This window comes from Nesoenas mayeri (assembly GCF_963082525.1).
Source record: "Nesoenas mayeri genome assembly, chromosome: 17".
In the NCBI taxonomy this organism is placed as follows: Eukaryota; Metazoa; Chordata; class Aves; order Columbiformes; family Columbidae; genus Nesoenas; species Nesoenas mayeri.
In genome coordinates this window covers 4,246,286-4,269,092 of record NC_137565.1, presented here as the reverse complement: position 1 = coordinate 4,269,092, position 22,807 = coordinate 4,246,286, and the positions used below count along the sequence as shown (strand labels likewise).

At 43.5% G+C, this 22,807-nt stretch overlaps 2 protein-coding genes across 2 annotated transcripts in view; one reads left to right on the top strand and one right to left on the bottom strand.

Annotated features, from left to right (window-relative positions):
- RNF34 (ring finger protein 34) overlaps nt 1-5,918 on the bottom strand; it is a 9,186-nt gene extending 3,268 nt beyond the window's left edge. The window contains exons 1-4 of the mRNA XM_080355625.1: nt 5,825-5,918; nt 2,007-2,225; nt 336-718; nt 86-89 (exon numbers count right to left, since the gene is read on the bottom strand). Coding sequence (XP_080211751.1) covers nt 86-89; nt 336-718; nt 2,007-2,225; nt 5,825-5,830 — 612 coding nt within the window. The 5' untranslated portion in view covers nt 5,831-5,918. The remainder of the gene's footprint in view (nt 1-85; nt 90-335; nt 719-2,006; nt 2,226-5,824) is intronic.
- Nucleotides 5,919-9,384: 3,466 nt separating this feature from the next.
- On the top strand, nt 9,385-22,100 carry ANAPC5 (anaphase promoting complex subunit 5; the record flags this gene model as incomplete). The annotated part of the gene is made up of 17 exons (XM_080355209.1): nt 9,385-9,588; nt 10,072-10,151; nt 10,785-10,894; nt 11,285-11,480; nt 12,668-12,734; nt 13,357-13,458; nt 13,874-14,064; nt 14,996-15,077; nt 15,815-15,904; nt 16,817-16,998; nt 17,465-17,600; nt 17,831-17,905; nt 18,674-18,795; nt 19,933-20,040; nt 20,568-20,715; nt 21,306-21,468; nt 21,867-22,100. The coding sequence occupies 17 exons, from the start codon at nt 9,385-9,387 to the stop codon at nt 22,079-22,081; spliced, it is 2,271 nt and encodes a 756-aa protein (XP_080211335.1). The 3' UTR covers nt 22,082-22,100.
- Nucleotides 22,101-22,807: the final 707 nt, after the last annotated feature.

Below are 22,807 nucleotides of genomic sequence, written 5' to 3'. Positions count from 1 at the left end.
GAAGTTTCCACTTGTCCCTGTGTAAAAAATGAAACTAATCAGGATAAAAAATACAGTATCCCTTATAAAGTATTTTCCTTTATACCCAACTGGTCACAGATAACAATGACATTCTGAAGTTTCAATTGCTACTGATCATTATCAATTTAAGACACCTTTATCACCTAAACCAGCAATCTTAGCTTGTAATCTTCTGTTCTCAGGTGAGAAATACAAAAGGCATTTTTCCTGCCACCCCGAAACGTACCAATTGGTATTTTACTCTTGAGCGATGCACGCCTACTAAGACATTAAAAAGCTACGCTGTACCACAAAGCACGTGTTAATGGTTGTACCGTGAAGGTGTTCCATTTCCTGTGCTTCCCCTCCTGTTTGCAAGTTCTCCTTGCGACGACACAGACATAGAAAACGGATGAGTAAAAAACCCCGAAGTCTGTGAGCGTGAGGAGCGCAAGCCGCCCGCGTCCGCGTCCTCCTCCGGCCCCAGCCCGTGGTGGCACAGCACCAGATCCACCAAGTCTTCTTTCTCTCGGCAAGTGTCTGTCGGGATGTTTCTGAGAACCAGATACTGCCGCAGATCCTTGACTTTCAGTCTCATCAACTGAGGTCGCTGAAAGGCTGTTTCTTGCAGCAAGTGACAAGTGGAACATCTTCTGAGATTGGCTTGTAAGACGGAACACACCGAGCAAAAATCCTTCTTGCAGTCACAACACACATGCTAAGGAGAAAGAACAAATAACCATTCAGTTCTCCGTCCCACATTCACATCGGCTCCTTCCTTCCCCAGGCTACAGAATTTACTATTAGTCTTTCAACTGTCAGTCTTTACATACATCATTTGTAGGATTTAAGTCCAGAAAACCACCCTTCCATATAGTTTTGCAGGTGTCCCACCACAGTCTATCACTTTTGTAGCACTACTGGCAGCTGATTTGAGGTTTCAATGAAAAAACATTGTGAATGAACAAATAAATAAAGTACTCAAGTTGTAGTTTAGACAACAACCAAAACTGAAAGCCAGTCATTTTATGGTATGTTAAACTACTTCTGAATACACCAAGTCTCACTCACAGGTGTAAAAAACCAGTACAATCCCCAGACTTTAAAGAACATAATTCTTTCCCAATTGATTCAAAGAATTCAAACTAGGCCTTAAATGCGATGAATCACGGGGTAGGTAAACACTCCCAGATGTGCAGATGTTCATTTCTGGGGAGGGCTTTGTTCTAAAGACTCACTACAGCATACAAAAGCCAGAACATTCAGCAGTGATCTTAAGTGGTCATCTCATCCACTGTGAACGAATCCAATCCAAGTAAATTAGTATTAACTTCAGAAAATGTCCATACACAACGGCTAATTCAACAGCGTGTCTGCCATGCCAACAACAGGACGCAGAGGAAGGGGAAACTGAACACACAAACTGAGGAAAGAGGCTCCAAGTTCATCTAAAAGCTGAAGAGAACTAGGTCACTGAGTGGACAAACTAATGGTGCTGGACAGTCATGGTAAATAGAAATGTGTTTATTGGCATTAACCCACCAACCTGCCTCCAAATGCAGCAAGAAGCAGTTGGAGTGCAATAGCATGTAACAAAACAAAGCCTGGTTAGGAAACAAGAAGAATTACACAAGTATTTCACAGAAAAGCTTTTTGAGCTTTTCCATCACCCAGTTTCTTCATTCCAGCATTCAACACTACGTCTGGTATCGTTTTCAAAACAATATTTGTTTCAATGTTTAAGATTCTGAAGCTAGAACACGTATCTTAACAAATTAAAGTCCACTAAGTTTTAGGTCAGACCAGATCGAATGTGTCAGCGAGTAATGAACATCAGACCTCTTAAATTCTAATCCTGTGTGACATTAATTTCCTGTGACCTCAGAATAAGGCACTTCCTCCCTCCCTGGCCGCCTGCCTTGCGTTTCCTTATCTAAGGAAAAACACACATGCATCTGCCAGAGTTTGTGTGAGTAAAAATACTACGCAATAGGAAACATACTCACTTTTTTCCTAAAAACTGAAAAGGAAAGTCCACAGGCTTTGCAAACGATGTTGGCGCCCGCCGCAGCCGGAGATGGGTAGGCTGAGAAGTCTGTGTTTGGTGCGAATCGGAAGGGGCCCGCGCCGCCCCCAAAGCCGGCCTGCTGGCCACGGACAGCGCCGGTCCCCATCACCTCGTTCAGCAGCCCGCAGCAGGAAGCCCACATGGAAGTAGCTCCCGCCTGAAAACATTCACAAAGAAAATAATAATGATAATAACATCTGAAAGCCCGCATCAGATGTGACTTGCTGCTGAAGAGCTACTTCACTCCATCTGTCATCATCCCAAAAGTATGTGGTGTGAATTCCCAGAGCACCGGGAATTCCGCACACTAACGCCTGTAACGGCCCAATAATCTCCACTTCCCAGCTGCAAACCAAAGTAGGAAAGATTTGCTTCCGAGAGGCTAACGCAGGCACAGGGAGCACAAGGAGCTCACGTTCGTAACTCCTTTTCTAGCAGAGTTCCGCACAAAGAGGGTAAGGAATTCAAGGAGGTAACGCAAGAGCAGAGCAAAGAAGGAAGAGACTGACAGCCAGTTATAGGTGGGGGGCAAAACCTGAAACACTGACAGGCAGCAATGCAATTAATCATAATTAGTGCAGAACTGTTCCTGCACGATCTTCTTCAGAACTAATCCAGCTCTTATATGACTCACAATAAAACTCTCTCCAAAAAAAAGTTTCTGGGTCTTCAAATTAACAAATCAATCTTCATTAGAAACTACTTCAGGTCTAGTTTCTCTGGGAGATAAATGTTTTTCAAGACCCCCCTGAACCTGCTGGTTTGCTACCTTACAAACGTCTATCAACAAATGAAAATAACTCTAAATGAACTTATTCCAAACGGATTGGATTTCAGCTTTGAGTCATAAAATTCAATCTTAAAACATGATCAAAAATTCTAAATGCATAAATAAATTGCTGCTTCTTATCCTTGAAAGCCTTAGCACTAGATTGTCTATCAAAAGTGCGTATTCTACTTAAAGCTGGAATTTGGACTCCAAGTTGTCACATGTTTAATCAGTGTCATGTGGCTCACTGAAACTTACTGGAAAAAAAGGCAAACAGAACGCATCAGGTTCTTTCTGAAAGGAAGCTGAGTAAAACTCCCTTTAATCATTCTTTTTTCTCTTAACTATGCTGGTTAGAACTGTTGTTTTTCATTCCAGGGCAGAAGCTTTTTTACTTTTTCCCCAAAGCATGAAGACATAAAATAATTGCTTTTGAGACTTGCAGTTCTCGCTATAAAACCGAAACCAACCAGAACGTGCACTTCGGATCAATAATGATGGTGCTTTAATTCCTGTAGCAATCAGATTAATTTCTATATTAAATTGCACATTTTGCTGAACTGAACACAGCCCTGTTAAATTTGTGGGCACTTCACACAATAACTGGGGATAAGTCAGAACATCTCCTTCCAAACCACTGAGCACAAAAGGCAAGAGTCGTTCTCCCTCTTGTTTAGAGAGAAGCTGTGAGAAACACCACCAGGGAGCAAACGTGTCCTACCCCACCACCCTCACCCAAGGGCCTTGGTACGGAACATCAAAAGCGTCTCTCCAACCCACACAAACTTGGTATTTCACTTTTACTGTGGCAAGTTGACATTAAAAGTGTTGCAATACAGCGAAATATTGAAGACAGTTGGTCATTTTGCTTCTATGCTGTACAACACATGATACCGTGTGCAGTAATAATATTGAATAGAACACATAACAAGTTAAATTCAGTAATCTAATTTTACAGCTATTGCTAGAGCGAAACTCATCCTGGGCATAACAAGAAACCTCCGTGCTATGGGCACCACACACAGAGAAGAAAATCTTCCTAAGCGTCCTGCAAATGGAGCTGAAGGGGGATGAACTCGAGTGGCCCCTCCTGAGCCCCACACGTGGCTGCGCCCACAGACACCCCGAGCACTTGGATCTCACCTGATGCCTAATTAGGCTCTCAGCCAATCATTAAACCACCATCAAACTGAGACCTGTTCTCTGCTTTTCAATTATGGAGAGTGGAAACAGATCAGCATTCATTTTTCCTATACAAAACAAGTTATGCATAACTATCCTACTTTATTAGCAAGAGTAATTAACTTTTAGAAATGCATTCTGAAAACGATTACTTGATCCAAGAGAGTTCCCAGTTTTAAAACTTGGGACTTATGAAAAGTATTTTTCCTTGTCAGTTGCAGGAATATGACTCTAATTTTCATGTATTCTTAAAAACTGATGAGCTAGCTTTATAAGATTTAAAATAGCCACATATAAATAACAGAAAAATAAAACAATGAACCCAAAAGGTTCTTAAGAATTCGACCTGCTTCATTAGTTGACTATGGTCTTATCAGGGGGTCACAGCAGCAGCAGGACACAAAACGACTAAAAAGGACATAATGTTCCTACCACAACCCTTGCCTGACAGTTTAACAGCTGTTTCTTAGACTTATTTTATTGAAAAGCATCTAACAACTGCTCAGACATCACTGCTAACACTAAATAAATATATACTTTGGAAATGTTTGTTACCCATTTTGGACACATGAACAGTGTTAGCACCAAACTGAAAATCTCTTTTACTTACTGCGAAGCATCCAGTCATTTTAAGGTGAAGGGTAAGGCAACGTGGGCATTGGTGATTTTCTCCTTAGCCTAAGTCAGCTGTGGATTCTTTCTACGCATTAGTGTCATTAACCCCTAATCAAATTACAGTGTCTAGACTCTTCATATTACCGAGTAAAAGAAATGAGACCACGTTGAAAAGCACCAACACAAGACACAAATGAGACACACTAAACCAAAAACTCCCTCGAGAATTAGTTAAAACTTTGCCAATTTCTGCACCAAAAGCCTTTCCCACCACATCAGTCACCACTTCCACATCCCCTTCTCACAAGCTGCCATCAGTTCTCCGCACCGTATGTGCACCCTACAGGGGCCAAATACCGTGTTTGAACTTCTCTGCTCTTGTTCTTGGCTTTAGAGGTGTTCAGTAACCTGATGAGCACTTCACCTCCGACACACACACACCCCAAGAAGCTGGATGCTGCTCCTAACACACGGTGCAAGCACGACGGGCTATCAAAGCTGGTAGACCAAGAGGAGAACAGCAGAATGGATGGGGGGGGTGGGTAGCTGAAATTTCGTATTTACACCCACCCTGAGATCAAGCAAAGCTTTTTCAGAGACCGAGCAGCCCTCGGAACCCGCCGAACTGGGAGATCTGTGGTCCCCCCACACCCCTCAGCCCCGACCCCCAGCACAGCAACAGGCGCCTCTGGGGAGCGAACCCCGCACCGGATCGGGCCCCCCGCCAGCCCCTGCCGGGCCCCCCGCACACCGGCCCGGCGGGATCCGCCTCCCAACCGCCATCCCCCCAGCCCCAACGCCAACGCACCGGCCCGGGCCCCGCTGCGGCCCGTTCGGAGCCCCAGCAGCCAGCCCTTCAGCCGCCGGCGGGGATCAAACCGCGGCCCGTGTGTGGAGCCGGGGGGGCTCCCCTCAAGCGGCGGCACCAGGCCCTGCCCGGCTGCTGAGTCAGAGGAGGGCGCCGGGGCGCCTCGGCAAAGCGGTCCCGGGGGTCCCTCGGTACCGGGGCAGGCCCGGGAAGGGCCGAGCGGCCGCGACCGGGCCGAGCGGCCTGAGGCGAAGGGACAGAGGGAGGGGCCGCACGGCCCAGCCCACCGGGGTCCCGGCCCCTCACGCGCCGCCTCGCCCCCCTCCTCCCTCCCCGCAGCGAGGGGAAAGTCACTCCCCCGGCCGGAGGAACCCCGCTTCACCTTCATGGCCGCTTCCACCCCGCCGCTCGCCGTCCAGCGCCGTCCGCCGCGGCGCCCCCGGCGCGAACCCGCCCTGCGCGGCGCTCAGCGGGCCGCCTCACGGAGGGCGGGCCTTCCCGCCGCGCCGCACGCCATTGGCTGTCCGCCGCCGACAGCGAGCGGGCGGAGCCAATGGGAAGAGAGGAAGCGGCAGTGTGTTGGCGGAGGTGGGCGCGGAGGTTCCGCGGGCGCGGAGAGGGGGGGGCAGCAAAAATACCCCTTAAACACGGAAAAACGGGGCTGCCGACAGCTGAGTGCGTAAATAGTGATGCCACTGAGATAAGAGAGAACTTTTACCTCCTGTTTTTGAGTTGGCTTGGGTTTTTTCCTATGCACGCCCCGGGGTAACGGAGGTGGCTGCGATCCCCGGGCGGGTAACGGGGCTGGTCACCAAAATTCAGGTGTTTTGTCACTAAAACTCAGGTGTTTTGTCACCTCTGCGCACGAGCAGGGTTTGTCACACAGAGCATTAAAAGCCTGGCTGCTGTAGGCACCATTACTCTACCAAGCCCTTTGGTGACAACCTTTAAATAATATAAAAGAAGGTCTGTTATTTAAAATTCCACTTTCAGCTTCTGGATGCTGTTACTATTTTCTCTATGCTATGAATGGAATACATAATAATCGTAGGTTGTAAGAACTGGAAGCTTTTAACCAGGAGATAACATTAAAAAAAATACAAACCAAGTGTTAAGGAGAACTTTATGTAAAGAGCACATGGGACCAAGAACAAAGGTCTTTGCCAGAAAGAGGAACACGCAAAAGTGGCTGAAAATAAATTTTGAACACAAATTTACCCACACAAAAGGTTGCATGCAATCTTTAATAATTTCTGCAGGTGGGATCTATTTTTGGAGCAAGTCAGATACAAGAACTGAGCGAAAAAAAAGAGCTGTAATTGCTATAAGAATGGCACAATCTTGGCAGCTTCAGCATCAAGAGCGGATACTTTGTGCAGTTCAACATCTGGATTTGCACTGACACCATACCTTAATTCAAAATCTGGTTATCTGTTTTTGTAAATCCTTATGCTCCTCGACAAACTTTTGATACGCTATGAACTTTTACATATGATTTAATTAAAATGTATTTTTTTCCACAATAATAGCTTGTCATTTTAGTCAAAGCAACTGAAAAGATAGTGGGAAAGCCTTGTGAATACAATGTTGGAACAAGCAATGGCACATTTCCCACATTTCTCATGCAAGAGATTGCTTTAAGACACCTTAAGAAATATCAGAACAGTTTGATTTTCAAAAACTCCTATGCCACGTAAATTTAGAGTCATCCCTGAAGTACCAAATTATACACAGATTTGTTTTTAATGATCTTACATTAAAACATAAGAGTTCCTCCTGCAGTCCCTGTAAGTGGGGTAAAAGCGCGATCCCACAGATCAGCCAAACCCAGCAAAACCTACATTTTTTTCCTTTAGCTTTGTTAAGGATTTGCCAACACAAAACCCTCCCAAACACAGATGTTTTAGGGAGTAACATGGGCCTGACGGAGCTGGGATCTGGTGACTGTGCTGGCAGCTGCCGCTGCCACTCCCGCCTTCATTTGGGCAGATCTCGATGAATCATATTCGCAACATGTGATTTGAGATCACTTTTAATGCACTAAGGCGTCTAAATTTTAACCACGTAGATTGTTTTTAAATGAGGAACTTCACCCGCTGCTCTGTAGATGAAAAGTAGCATTTGCAGAGGTTCTATTAATAAGAGAAGTTCTATTAATAAAAGACTTGTCCTCACTTGAGCCTTCTGGATTGCGCCAAAGGAGCATTAAAAGATTTAAATCTATTAATGCTGGGTGTCCCATTTCCTTCTGCCATGAAATAACACGACTCGCTGCAGCTCAGTAATCCCCCAAGGTTTTACGCATCACGAGAGAGTGAGGCAGAGAAGTGATTCTTACTGGGAATATTCATTTGTTTTTAATGTAACATTTTGTGAATTTTTACAGTAAAGAAAAAAAAAGTTAATCTCTGGGCTTTATTTGGAATTTTCTGATTGTATATTAATACCTATGGGAGGAATCATTTTAGTATTCAATTTTATACCAGAGACGCACAGTACTTTGGAATTAACTTTTGAGAAGGTTTTCAGATGACAGAGATTTGATTTGAGAGATTCAGCATTGCACGAAATGTCCCCAAACCAGACAGTGGCCCAGCCACATTATCAGGGCCATCCGCCTATTAAAAGATGACTTTTTCAGTCACGCTACCTAGTCTTGAATTTAATACGACCAAAATAATCTCTTGCTGCTTATTTGGAGTTTTTTAGGTGTTTGAGTGTATTTAAATATGCTTTAAAAGCGTGTTCTGAGTGTTCTTTACACCACAGGCTGGAGGATTGTCGGCAGAGTTCGCACGTTGGCTCCGGAGCGTTGCACGGAGATGTCAGAACCAGATGTGTGTGATTTCCTCTTTCCTCCAAGTTCTGCATCTCCCGCCCCTCCCCGCTCCACCATTTCGGTGTTTCTGCCCAAGCTGTCACATTTTGTTTTCAGGAAATGTCAGTAAATTGACCTTTAGAACATAATAGCTGTATTTATTCCCTGGGGTTTATATTCAGATATAGTTCAATGAGTGTTTAGTTCATTGAGGTCTAGGAAGCTATCATTAATTATGCCAGCAGCAACTAACGACAACATTAAGTTTCTTAAATGTAAATGTATTCTAGAAAATTACTCCGTGCTTGATTCGCCTCCTTCTCCTCTCACCACCCCCAGGCATGAATCAGGAACAAACTCAACTGAAATCCCCGGGGACATGTGGATGTATAATAACATAGAGTTTTGTTTTTCTCTCACATAAATGAGAACTATTATAATAATTAGAGTATTTTCTTTGGGAACATGATGCCTTAATGAAGTACTTTAACAAATGATAGAGAAAATAAAAACTTATGCGTGGAAATATCTTAATTGCATCACAATTGATTTGCCAGAAATCCAGTTTAACGGGTGAATTCACTCCATGGTGTCTCCAGCTGCACCGAGGAAACACTCACGGATCAGTCTCCCCTTATGGGAGGGGGGCTGCGAGGGTCCCCAAGACTTCTCAGGGTCATGGTTTGGTCCCCAAGACTTCTCAGGTCATGGTTTGGTCCCCAGGACCTCTTGGGGTCATGGTTTGGGTGCTGGCCCCACCACCCGCAGCCCCATGGGCTGTGTCAGCAGCAGCGTGGAAGCCCGTGCCCGTGGAGGAGACGTGCCCAGCCGCTTGCTGTGGCAATGGCCACACGGACACTGGCCACAGCTCGCCAGACCCGGCAGAGCCGCCCCCGCCCCGCGGGGCCGCCCCCGCCGTTCCCCCGCTGCCCTGCAGGCGGCGCCGCGCGGAACCTTTTCTCCCTGGAACGTCCCGTCTGGGCTCGCTCCGCCAGCCGGCCCCGCCATGCAGCCGCACATTCCCGCCTCTGATTGGCCGCGGCGCGCCCCGCGTGATGGCGACGGCGGCCGGCGATTGGCCGGCGGGGGAGGCCGGTTTCCCGGGCGACGGGGCGGGAGCCGCCATGGCGAGCGTCCACGAGAGCCTCTACTTCAACCCCATGATGACGAACGGCGTGGTGCACGCCAACGTCTTCGGCATCAAGGACTGGGTCACCCCCTACAAGATGACGCTGCTGCTGCTCCTGCGAGAGCTGGTCCGCGTCAGCGAGCAGCTGGGGCTGCTGGAGCGGCGGCGGCTCAACCGGCTGCTGCTGCCGCTGCTGCAGGTGCGGGACGGGCCCGGGCCTGGCTCTGAGAGGGAGGGAGGGGGGACCCCATGAGCCTCTTGAGTTGTGGCCTGAGGGTGAGGGAAGGCTGAGAGCGCTGGGGCTGTTCAGCTGGAGAAGAGAAGCTGAGAGGCATCTGATTGATGCTGATTAATATCTGCAGGGTGGGTGTCAGGATGGACCAGACTCTGTTCATTGGTGCTCGGTGACAGAATGAGTGGCAGTGGGCACAGACTGAAACACAGGAGGTTCTCTCTGAATATGAGGAGAACCTTCTTCCCTGTGAGGTGCCAGAGCCTGGCCCAGGCTGCCCAGAGCGGGTATGGAGTCTCCTTCTCTGAGACATTCAAACCCACCTGTACATGACCCTGTGTGATCTGCTCTGGTGACCCTGCGTTAGCAGGGGTTGGACGGGATGATCTCCAGAGGTCCCTTCAACCCCAACCAATCTGTGATTCTGTGACATGTCGCTCTCCTCCCCAGGGTCCTGACATGCCGCTGTCGCGACTGCACAAAGCCATCGAGGAGTCCTGCCCGCGCCTGGCCAGAGCCGTGCACAGCAGGTGGGCGCCAGGGCTGTGTCTCCCCTCTGTGCCCGCAGCAAACCCTTCAGCGGGTCCATCGGGGAGTGGGGGGAGAAGCGGCTGAGGGCCGGACACCAGCCCTGCTGTGGGCTGGGAGCAGGGGGAGGCGCGAAGTCATGATGATCCAGGCTGAAACCTGTAAATGTACAGTTTAAAAAGTGATATGTTTGGAGCAAAGATTTACTTTTAGAGTTTGCTGAGTTTTCATAAGTAAGTTCACACACACCAAACGTTGAGGCCATCTACTTTAAAACTTTCTATGATACAGAAGATATGTTTTGACATTCACTAATTCACTAAACAGGAGTTTTAAAAAATCAGTCTATTTTGGGTTCCTGACTGTTTTCTAAAGAGAACAACAATCTTTTCTAATTGTTCTCTTTATTAAAAGAACTATTAAAAAAAGAAAAAAGCCCCGATTACTACTTGGCTTATTAATAATACTTATTATGTTTTGATTTGGCTTATGGGTATAAAAAACTTCCAGGCCTACTGAATTAGCTGCTACTTGGTTCTGTTTGTGTCGCTCATCTGTACCTGAAATAGAATATTTTATTTGATGCGTTCATTTTATTAATACCCTAAAAAATATGGTTTTCTTTCCCTATTTAGGTTAAAATTTATTGCAGAAGGACAATTGAAAGATATGGAGCAATTTTTTGATGACGTCTCAGTTTTATTTACACGTACAGAGCCAGAAGTTCATAAAACAAGCGTAGTAGGTAACTAATTGTTATCCATACACTATATTTGGTGTGATGTCTATCATTGATGTAGTTCACCCAGGATACAGCTTTGCTTTGCTTTTCAGGAGGTGTAAAAATTGCATGATATGATTTTCTTATCACTCAGATGTTTCATATTAACCAATAATTTGGCATATTGGCAGTTCTTACTCATCTTAACCATTTTCCTAGTCTGTGAGATTTGACACTAAATTAATATCAGATTTACTCCCTGAAAAGCTGAGTGTTGTCAATAACTAGGCCGAGATGAGACACTGAAACAAAATGAAATAATGCAATTTAAGCTTCTGATTATTATGATTTCTAGTCTCCTCTCTGACACAGCAACCTTAGAACTGTTGTCACAGCAGATGTTTTCCTTTGCAGGTCTGTTTCTGCGCCACATGATCTTGGCATACAATAAGCTTTCTTTCAGTCAGGTGTATAAACTTTTCACGGCCCTTCAGCAGTACGTTGAAAATGATGAGAAGAAAACTGGAGTTGATGAGAGTGATATGGAGCTGATGAATGCAGAGGAACTGGAGGGGAAAATGGAGAAAGAAGAACTGGATGTGCCTTTAAGGTGATATTAAATTAGGAGAATTAGTCTTAATTCAGATTACCTCTGTACACACCAGAGTAGACATAAGCTTTCTGCAGCTCAAGGTGATGCTCCTGTTAAACCTTCCAGACTCCACGAATGCTCCTCTAGGCCCCGTGTCCTGTCACTAACACCTTCAGCTGCGAAACTGAGATGTGGTGTGTGTAATCTTGTATTTTTTTAAAGACTCATCCATAGTGGCAGAGCTGGGCAGGCTCTTCGTGTCCTTGGTGCCACCATGTGGTGACACTGTAGATGTCACCAGTTCTGCCAGCTGTCTCAGAAGATGGCGGTACCTTGTTCTCCTGCTCTGGCAGGGAATCACAAGCCAAGGGCCAGATGCTGCTGCCCACAGTTCCCTCTGTGCCGTCCGCTGCCAAGTGATGCCTCTGGTTGTGCCAGGGTGTGATGTGCCAAGGAGACAGTGCTCCCTAAGGAAAAGTTAGGTTTCGTGTTTGACGCTTCTCTTTTTGCCCTTCTCCAAATAAGAGAGCTCACATTAATTTACATCAAAAATGAGAAACTAATATTGATTTTTTTTTTTGCCTGCTAAAGACATGCTCCACTGTAAGAATAATCCAAAAAGCATTTTATGTACCCATATATTTAAAATGTACATTCTAAGCTGTCTTTATGTATAAAATTGTGCTTGTGGATGCTCAGCTACAGCATGAGTCAGTTCACAGCTTTTGCAGCCTGGCTGTGTGGTGTAGTTCCATCTTTCCATGGAATAAACCTCTGTCTGCTCTTGCAGAACAGCTGTTTTCTGGAGTGACGTATGTGGCCAAAGTGCCAGCTCATTTCATTGTGACTTCTTCAGAAGAAAAGAAAAACAGAGCAGAGCCATTTGAATATTTCCATCCCAAATCTTCTATCTACTGTTTTTACTTGTGTTTTCATGTGTATTTAAGTGTAACATCCATGTTGACCACGGTCTCTGCAGGTTGAAGATTCCCACTAAAGTGCGTGAAATCATTAGAATTGCTGGCTTTGATGTAGCAGATTATTTTATTATTTATTAATTTTTCTCCTTTTAGTTTCCTTTCATGCTGTTGAGCTCTAGTATTTCATAAATCTCTATAATGCAAAAGTGTGGAGTATCTGATAAAATACATTTTCTTGTATTCTATTGCATCGCCCTTGTTTCTAACCAGAGTGCTTCTTATCAGGGAAGAAGAGATGTCTTGCAATGGGCCTCTTTCCCAGAAGCAAGCAGAGTATTTTCTTTCTCAGCAGGTATGTTAATTCTGAATAAAGTTGAGTACATGCTCTGTAACGTGAATTTCACCTTCAGTTTTACCCACAGATATGATCTTTCCTGTGATCAGTTAAAGATTTGTTGATATCTTGCATGTACCTGCTCAGCATGAGCGCTTGGGCCCAACAGTGATGTATGTGCATGTGCACCCTGTGGTGAGGTTTGATTCTGAGAAGGTCACTTGTGTTCTGACTGCTCACCTCAGATTTGATGTCTGCTAAATATGCAATTTCAGTATTCAGAAATGCGTATTCTGCTAACTAGATTGTTGTAAGATACATGTAATTCCAGTGAGCAATCCATTGTATTAGTTCTTCAAAGAGAAGTTTAAACAGAATTCTTTAAGTGCCTTTAAACAGTCCTTTGAATAAGCTTTTGTTTTACTGGGTCTCTCTGATCTCTGGCAAGTGAATGCTATAACATGGGATAGAATAAAACCGCCACTGATGTTTCAGTGTCGTAGTAGAGAGAGTTGTCACAAAATCTTCTTTAATGTTCTCTCTAAGCAGATAACAACCTGACAAGCATATATTAAAATATATTTGTAACCCTCCAGTTTGAGTTGCTTATCTTACTTTGACTTTTCAATTTTTATTCCAGGCCTCTTTATTGAAGAATGATGAAACAAAGGCTCTTACTCCAGCATCGTTACAAAAGGAATTGAACAACTTGTTAAAATTTAATCCAGACTTTGCTGAAGCAGTAAGTATCTTTTTCTTCATCCAGAATGGTTGTAAAGGGATTTCTTATCTCCAGGATGGGATTATTTGGGAGTAATTTATTCCATATTGAAATATAAGCAGATTGTAAGGAAGCGAGCAAGTTGCATGTAAATGTTTAGTAGTTCAGACTGAAACTTTAAGTAAGTGAAGTGCTTAACCACATGTCCAGCTTTATGCACAGATATAATCCTCTTAATTTTGGTGGGTCCATGTGTGCGCAATCTTGTTGAACTAAGCCTGAAACTTATTTCTTTTCACATTCCTGGCCATACAGTATTTGACTGTTGGACTTGTTAGGGAACCTTTCTCAGTCAGAAGACACATGGTAATTATAAACGAAAAATTTGTTGTAATAATTCTGTGTAGTTAAAGCTGATTTTGCTTCATTTTTTTAGCATTATTTAAGCTACTTAAATAGTCTCAGAGTGCAAGACGTCTTCAGTTCGACACACAGCCTCCTTCATTATTTTGACCGTTTAATTCTCACTGGAGCAGAAAGCAAAAGCAACGGGGATGAAGGTTACGGCCGGAGTCTGAGATACGCTGCTCTGAATCTGGCTGCACTGCACTGTCGCTTTGGCCATTAGTAAGTTAATATATTGTACCACACAATTAAAATTAATCGTGTTGCATCTCGTAAGTGCTGATAAACCTTCTGTTCATTCAGAAAATCTGTTCAGGAGAGGGTCTTCCCCTAATTTGATAAGAACTGTAGTTGGGTTGGGTCAAAATTTTCTTGGAATCTTGATTTGGTTTGGTTTTGTTTTGACATTTATTTGGTTTCCATAATAACTGAGCCATCTACAGCAGGGTAAGAGTTGACATTTGTCTGTGTCCACTTGCAACTGTTTCCTAGGAATTTAAGTTCTCAATTGCTACATTTCCATGACCTCAGAACAGGCAATGGATGTGAATACCTATTTTCAGCTATAATCTCAAGAAAGTATGGTTGGTTTCCTGTTAACATTCAAATCAACGTAGAGCTGATGATCTGGAAAAAGAGTAATTAAAAAAATAAAAGCCATCTGAGCTTTTTTTGGTTTTAAAATGCCATAGGGGTGGGTGTTATTGATAAAACTGGCTCAGCCATCTCCGTATATGGTTTGTATTTATCGACTGCTGCCTGGATGCATCATGTAATAGGCCTGGAGATGGGAAGGACATCTGCAAAATTGAGAGCAACAACTTCTTTTATGGAGGCAGATGCTTAATGTTGCCCCTGTTCAAACAATAACTGGGCACATTGGCACTTACAGGGTTTGAAAGCCCCCTCAGGGGTTACAGTTGCATTTTTGTAGTGGCTTGCAGATCCCATCTTGCTTATTACCCTCAAGACTAGAATATATTGCTGAAGTGCTAGGAGGAAAACAGAGGCTTTCTCATGTAGTCTATTAAGTCAAAGTTATCTTCTGAGTGCGATATGCATAATTTAGATCAGTGTTCCTCTTCTGTATCATAATGTTGTATTTTTAAGCACTGTGGGAATACTAATATGTTTTCCCTTTTTTGGCTGATAGCCAACAGGCTGAACTTGCACTTCAGGAAGCCATCCGGATAGCACAGGAGTCTAACGACCATGTTTGCTTGCAGCACTGCTTGGTAAGATAGCTCTGCTGAAATAGAGGTCTGCGTTACCTCAGCCTTTGCTCGGTGAACTGCGGCGGAACTACTCTCACATTAATATCTCATCAAATGCATCAGTGATTTAAATATGCCTGTCCAGCAGTGGGGTGACATCGCTTCCGACAGATGGGTCACCCAGAGCAAAAGTGTAGGGGGGATCATGGGATGGTTTTGTTGCAACTCAAGGTTACTTCCTGAAACAGGAGTTGCAATCCCAGAGTAGTAAGATCTCAGTACTAAGCTCCAAGTTTAGCCTTATGTGTTTTAAAGAGACAAAGTATATCATAAATTTCCTCCTTATTATCTGTTGGATCCCCAAAGAATAATCAGCCTTCTTTTGAGCAAAAAGGAGGAAGGAAAGACTTAATTTTCCTCTATATTTTGTTCTGTAATTAACATTATTGTTATAACAAATTGACATCTATGGTATCAAACTCCTGCTTTCCCCAGTTAACTGTATAATGGGGTTTCTGCACTTTACTCTGAACCTCCAGCGCTGACTGCTGTCACATCAGTGCCTCCACCTGGCTGCACTTTTGATATATTTTGCTGTGTAGCATTTAATAGGCAGTTCCTTAGTATCATATTGATTCTGAAGAGCTGTTTGTATTTCCAGTGAGTTCTTGTGCATTCTGTGAAAAATAAAGGGAAGTTGAAAGTGCTGCAGCCATTAGCTATTTGCAATGAGATTTTAAACTTCTTTTCCTTGTTAGAGCTGGTTGTACATCTTGGAGCAGAAGATATTTGATAGTTGTGTTCTGCTGGAGCACTCTGTAACCAAATCCTTTCATTTTGGTTTGCCGGTAAGTCCATTTCATTTATCTTTAACTTTATTCTAGGACAAACACATGTGGTGAGGGGAACGTGCACGGTAGGATTTTGTGGCTGGTCTGTATTTAAACAAATATATTTTAACGCTCCAAATTCTAGCTGTTCCTATTATTTTTACTCTTTGCATTAGCAAACTGAGTTCACCTGTTTTAATGCCAGTGCATTATTGCAAGGCCCACTGTTTTTCCTTCTAACTTGTTTTTCAGGCAGAAAAGCTCTCTGTGGCTACCAGCCTGGCCCCATGTCCCATTTTGGCCTCAGGCCCGTAGCACAATCTGCTGCTGCTCAAGGGAGCTCCTTGTGTCTCCGCCTTCCCCAAAACTCAGTGCTGATGCCCCTGGCAGGGCTTTGAACACATCTTTACTTGCACAGCTCTGTCCCAGCTGTGACATCTTGCAAGGCAGCACTACCCTTAGATAGTTTTGTGCCCTTGAACTGTTGATTGTTGATGTTTAGTTCGATCTTCCCCAAGATCTGCAATCTCTAAGAGAATTGTTCTGAAAGAAACTGAACTGCTGGCATTGGGAGATGAGAGCAGATACAGCAACTTGGTGGGGAAAGGGAGGGAGGGCTTTGTGTTTTCACAGCTGTTTCATCATGGGAGGAATCCAGGTACAAGTTCTGTCATCCACTTTTAAGACTTCTGTGTGGGGGAGTAGAAATTACCTTTCACATCTAGCAAAATGGCATTCACATATGTGTGGGTGTGCATAAGTGGATATTTAAAGAAATGCCTGGAGCAGTGTTCCTTTGTGCTGAATAACAACACATCTTTTTCTTTTGGATTTTTTCTCCCTTTAGAACTCTTGCTCTGCTGCAGTTTGCAAGTGTAGTGTACTCTATTGTCTTTCAATGCTGTTGTTATTTTCTTTTCTTCTTCCCAGTACCTTGCTTCCCTGGGAATACAGTCCTTGGTTCAGCAAAGAGCTCTTGCAGGAAACGCTGCCAACAAACTAATGGACGCCTTAAAAGATTCTGATCTGTTGCACTGGAAACACAGCTTGTCAGAGCTTATTGATATTAGTATAGCACAGAAAACGGCCATTTGGAGATTATATGGCCGCAGGTATTGTGTTTCTTTCGAACTCTTGAGTTAACTCACTGTACTTGTTAGCACATAATGCATTTAGAGTTATTTATATAGGTGTAACAAGTGACTGTGTCTCTCCAGCACACTAAAAGCAATCAGACTGTGATTCAGTACAGGCTCAGTGCAATTATTTCTGTTCTTTTGTGTTCCTTTAAAACTCATGCTGGAGAAGAGGTTAAGTTTCCATTTAGTAGTGGCGAATAGATCATAAGTTGTTCCTGTGCCCCCGTTTTCAGCATCTCTGTGCTTAGCCAGTGCGCAGCCTTTGGTATGTAGTACTCGATGTGCTGCGTAGTGCAGAGTTCCTGGGTAGCAGTTGTTTTACAAGTTTTCATTCTTCCCAGGGCCCCTGGCTTACCCCAAAAATGTAGACTGTTGTCATAACAAGATTTAAAATGGTTGCTTGTTGCTTGAAAGCTAAAAGGTATTTCTCTTGCACAAGCACCATGGCACTTCAACAAGCCCAAACACTGCTGAGCATGAACAGTCTGGAGGCCGTGAATGTGGGCGTGCAGCAGAACAACACGGAGTCCTTCGCCGTGGTGTTGTGTCACCTGGCTGAGCTGCATGCAGAGCAGGTGAGTTCTGTGGCTGGTCGCACAAAATGTCATTTGGGTAAGAGGACGTGTGGGTGTTACTGACAGAGTGTGCGAGACTTGACTCATGGTTTGTTCTGCCTTTAATGTCTGCATTGGGGGCGAAGAAAACACAGGGTTTTTGCTTGGAAAGTTCTTTCCATGAAGGTTGTGTTGAAATCGAGGGGCGTGGTGCTTCCCCCAGTAATCAGCCTGTTGTTTCTGTGTTACAGGGATATTTTCCAGCTGCTTCTGAAATACTGAAACACCTAAAGGAAAGATTCCCTCCTAATAGTCAGCATGCACAGGTAGAATATCGACAATTTAGCCTGTAAATTATGTAACTATTAGACAATAGGATCTGAATTCCGTTGCACCCAAATTCTTTCCTCTGTCCTGGGCTATACGTTTGCTCGTTTTACTTGGCTCACCACCTCATGGGAAGCTGCGCAGCATGACCTTTTCTACAAAAGCATGAAAAAGATTCCTCTGTTGTTTCAAGGCTGGTGAGATATTTATGTCACCAAAGCTTCCTAAGAAAACACTGTTTAAATAGAAATGTCATTGACAGAGGACTATACACGTCCTTTGTGAGTACATACAGGAGTTAAATGCTCTGCATTAATTTGGAGCTTCAAAGTTCTGTTAAATTAGAGCTACTTATTTTGATATATTACTATCCAGAAATAACGGAGAGAATAGGCTATTTTTTGTGTGACTCTGGGAAACACACGAGTCTATAAGGTAGTCTTTACATTGAAGGGTTCAAGTAAATATCGTTTGGTTCTTCTCTTTTCACTACAGAACAAGTGTACTGATTCTAAGCATTAGTAATAATTTAGAAGAGCTTTTTTCCTTAAAATGCAGTCAAATAGGTGAGCTTTGGTATTGAAACATTAATCCAGACCAGAGCATTTCCACTGAGGACAGTAATTTATTTAATTCAGTAATTGGGTAGTGGAGTTAGTTGTGTCTAGATACAAATATCCGCAGGGAAAAATAAGAAGTTCTAACTTGGGATTAGAATATGAACAGGCACAACTTCTAAAACTTGTCCTTGGATGTTCTTTGTTTAGCTTTGGATGCTGTTTGATCAGAAAATACAGTTTGAGAGAGCCATGAATGACGGCAGATATCATGTAGCAGATTCTCTTGTAGCAGGAATTACAGCACTTAATAGCATCGAAGGCGTATACAGGTAAGAAATCACAAATGTGCATATACTTGCAGGTGTGGCCTGTGAAGACAATGAAAAACATAGCAAAATTATCGCTGGCAGTCATATGTTCTTACATGTTCTTCCCTTTCCAGAGCTAATTACGGTCACGCTGTCTAGCCTGTAGTGCTTATTCCATTAGAGTATGTCCTGCAATAATAATTTCCAGTTGTTTCTCTGGAACTGGAATAGCACTGCTGAAGTTCGTGTTATTCTAGAGCCATAGATCTGTTATGAGAACACAAAATACTTCTTTACAATCTGCCATGGTAACTGTGCTCAGACCTAAGCACAAAGCAGAATTTTGTGTCACATAGTGAGGGATCTCAAGCTTGAGTGTCCTCATCCGTGTCCTGGTGCCCATAAAACAGAGCAATATGCTTTTTTCTCTCACTGTAATGAGTTCTTGTTTCTAAATGAGAATGACATGTTAGAAATAGGTAGGGTTTAAACTTGTTATTTGGTGAGTATGAAAAACAACTTACCTTTAAAAGCAATTTCCTGTTGATTTTCAATGAGGCAAAACACCTAAAACCAGCCAGTGCCAGCGAGCCAGCAGATCAGTATTCAAGCTGTGGGACCTGATGCTTGTCCTTCTGGAATTGGACTGTTTGTGATTTCCCTGATCTTTAAATACTCTACTCGGTGTCTGGTTCAGGGCGTTTGTATAATCCACAGCCCTGCTGCTACGTGTTTGTTTGTTATTTCCCTGTTCTCGCTCTTTCTCTGTCGCTCCATCTCCTTGGTAGCTCAAGCCAATTTTAGCTACTTTACCTCATACCTGTTTTTCTTACACATAATTACTTGTGCTTTCTAGCTTGCATGCCCTCCCACTTCTACTGCCTGTTTGGGCTTTGGGTTTGGCAGTTCCTGTTTTCTATCTAAGGCTGTTTTTATGAGTTCGATCCTTTCTGCCTATGAGTTGTCCAACTGGAACCGGAGGGAGCTGTTTTTCCCCCTGCCAGTGTGTATAGCATGTGTACACTTCGTCAGAATGCCATTCTGCAGTTATAAGAAACGGGTTGCAAAGTAGAGACCTGTCCTGCTGTGTTCTGAAGAGCAGAGTTGTACCTAAACTATTAAAATATGATCAGTCATGTTTTCTTTCTACCACGGCAGAAAAGCCATTGTGTTGAAAGCCCAAAATCAAATGTCAGAGGCACACAAACTTTTGCAGAAGCTGTTGATCCACTGCCAGAAAATCAAGAACACTGAGATGGTGATTAGGTAAGAATGTTTCATTTTTGGAGTATTAAAGCCACTTTGCAGTGATTAGAATCAGCCATTTCCATTTGTCTGTGTTGAGACTTCACTTGTCTTCAAGATTACCTGCTATGATGTGGGGACTAGAGAACAATTTCAGTTATTAATCTGGTATGGAGGGATCCTCAAAATATTGTGGAATTGAAACCTTGTCATCTTTAAAATGTAAAGTAAAAAGGTAGTAAACTTATTTTAAAGCTCCATTAAGATGTATGGAAGAAGGAAACTCTGCATCCAAAATATACAGGAAATGGAAATGTATGGGTGTAATTGTACCTTTGCAGTAACCTTCAGAGCAGTTACAGTGTTATTTAATCTTTTGTATGTCGGTGGTCTCTCCTCTTAAGGGCATAATTGAAGTTTATTATGTATGCAGTAATATAATTCATAATAAAATCAACACTGTTATGCATGGAATAACCATTCAGGAAACAAGTGGACATTTTTTATGAAAATCAAATGTTTGTCGTTCTTTCCCCCGTTTTGGTCAGCGTGTTGCTGTCAATCGCAGAGCTCTACTGGAGATCTTCGTGTCACACCATAGCGCTGCCGGTGCTGCTGCAGGCTCTTGCCCTCTCTCGAGAGTATAGTCTGCAGTACTTGGCGTCAGAAACTGTGCTCAACTTGGCTTTCTCCCAGGTACGCCTGATCTGTGTTTCCACAGGGCTGTAGGGCAACGTTTATTCTGAGGGTCTGGATGCTGTTTTTACTCCCGTGAGATTTAAGAATACAACCTTGTTGCAATTAAATTATTGCTTCTGAAGAAGTATACTCTAGATGTAAAAGCCTTTGAAGAAGCTAATGGAAGTTGCATTTCATGTGTATTACTAAGATGTGTAGTTGTTGCATATAATTAAGCAGGCAAGCACAAACTGGCCCTGCCTTCATTTCTTCGGTTGTTACATTTTCTGCTTGTATTTTGGCTGTCTAATAGCACAGCCCAGCCTGTGTTTGTATTAAAAATAATGCTTGTAATGGAGTTCAGTTATATTGTTTATTCTGGGCTGGCAGAGACGTGGTTGTCAGCACTGACTGCAGTGGAGAAGCAATGCCTAATCGTTTCAGATAGTAGCTCATTCCTACTAATAAGTTTTGATTTCAAAGAACATTATGTGGAAAATGTCTGTGGTGCATTATTAGAAACAGACGTGGCTTATGTTGGTCTTGTCTGAAGAAGCTGCTCTTACCAGTGGATTCCAGTATTAGACCAGCAAGTATTTCTCTTTCAGCTCATCCTTGGCATTCCTGAACAAGCCCTGAATATCCTGCACATGGCGATAGAACCTGTCCTGGCCCATGGAGCTGTCCTGGACAAAGGCTGTGCCATGTTCTTGGTGGCCAAGTGTCAGGTGGCTTCTGCAGCTTCCTACACTCCCCAAAAGAAGACTGAAGGTAGTGGGAAGAGTAATTCTGCTCACTGAAACTGCGCTCAGGAGTGGGAGAGTGCAAACCAGTGTAAATGCTGAAGTCCTGCCCCATGATCACTGTTAAAGTTTAAATGATACAGCAGAGTCTGTTACCTAGTCATTGGATAGCAAGATTAATTTGGAATTAGTTACTGAACAGATGCAGTGTTTATAATGCAATCTTGTTTATCTGCATACTTTCACACCCATATTTTGCAGCAGAGGCTGAGTAACAGAAACTAGCTGAAAGTCCATGTTGCTAAGACACAAACTGTTTTGAAAAGCTGTGGAATTTATAATTGGGCTCCTTAGAACTGAGCTGTATTCCTTGGAGTTGTTGTTGTGATATTATCTGAAATATGACTGTCCTTCTTTTTTCCACAGCTTTGGAATCTGCAATCTTGAATCTAAACGAAGCCAAGACTTACTTTGCCAAAGTGGACTGCAAAGAGCAGCTCAGAGATGTTCTCTATTTCCAAGCTCGCCTGTTCCACACCCTGGGCAAGACCCAGGAAAGGAATAAATGTGCCATGTTGTTCCGTCAGCTGCACCAGGACCTGCCGGCACACGGGGTCCCCTTGATCAGTGCCTTCAAGTGATGCATTTAAAGAAGAGATTTGTTTGTTTTCCTTGGTTTTGGGATTTTGTTTTTTCACAAATGTCTTTTTATTTTATTCAGTCATCCATGTTTCAAAAGAACTGCCAATAAATCATGGTCTTCTATTGAACAAACTTGTGTTTTGTTTGTAATGACTTAAGGGAAAACATAGGTTTCCAGCCATTTCACTTTTATTCCATACTTGAAATTAAGAATTGAATGAGGAAAAAAAGAGAAAAGACTCTCTTGACTGTGCTATAAACACACTGAGGGGAGCAGCACAGTCATGATGAAGTAATATCTGTTCTTAGTAGTGACATTTTCCATATCAATGCTGGCTTTATGAACACTGGGGTACAAAAACCAGTGGAAAATGTAGGCGAAGTTCCTTTGTGCTTATTTTGAGTGGTATAGAATGGGGAGTCTCATTTAAAATGTGTCCTTGCATTTAACCTGTCTACAGTCACTGTTTGCTCTGCAGAAACATATGGTGCTGGCAGAATGGAAAAAAGCAGGATTCAACTGGAGAGGTCTGATGGTGCAGGTTCCTGCATTGTTGTTACGAGTGTCCTTGTGTGAAGAGCGGCTGAGAAAAGTAAGGAGTTCCAAAGTAAAGAGTGCTAAACAAAAGCCCCAGCCCAGCTGAAATGTTTTTATTGTATGTGTTCTCCCGCAGCTGCTGCACATAATTTACCTGCTCTGGTTTTATGGGGAATAGGTAAAGATC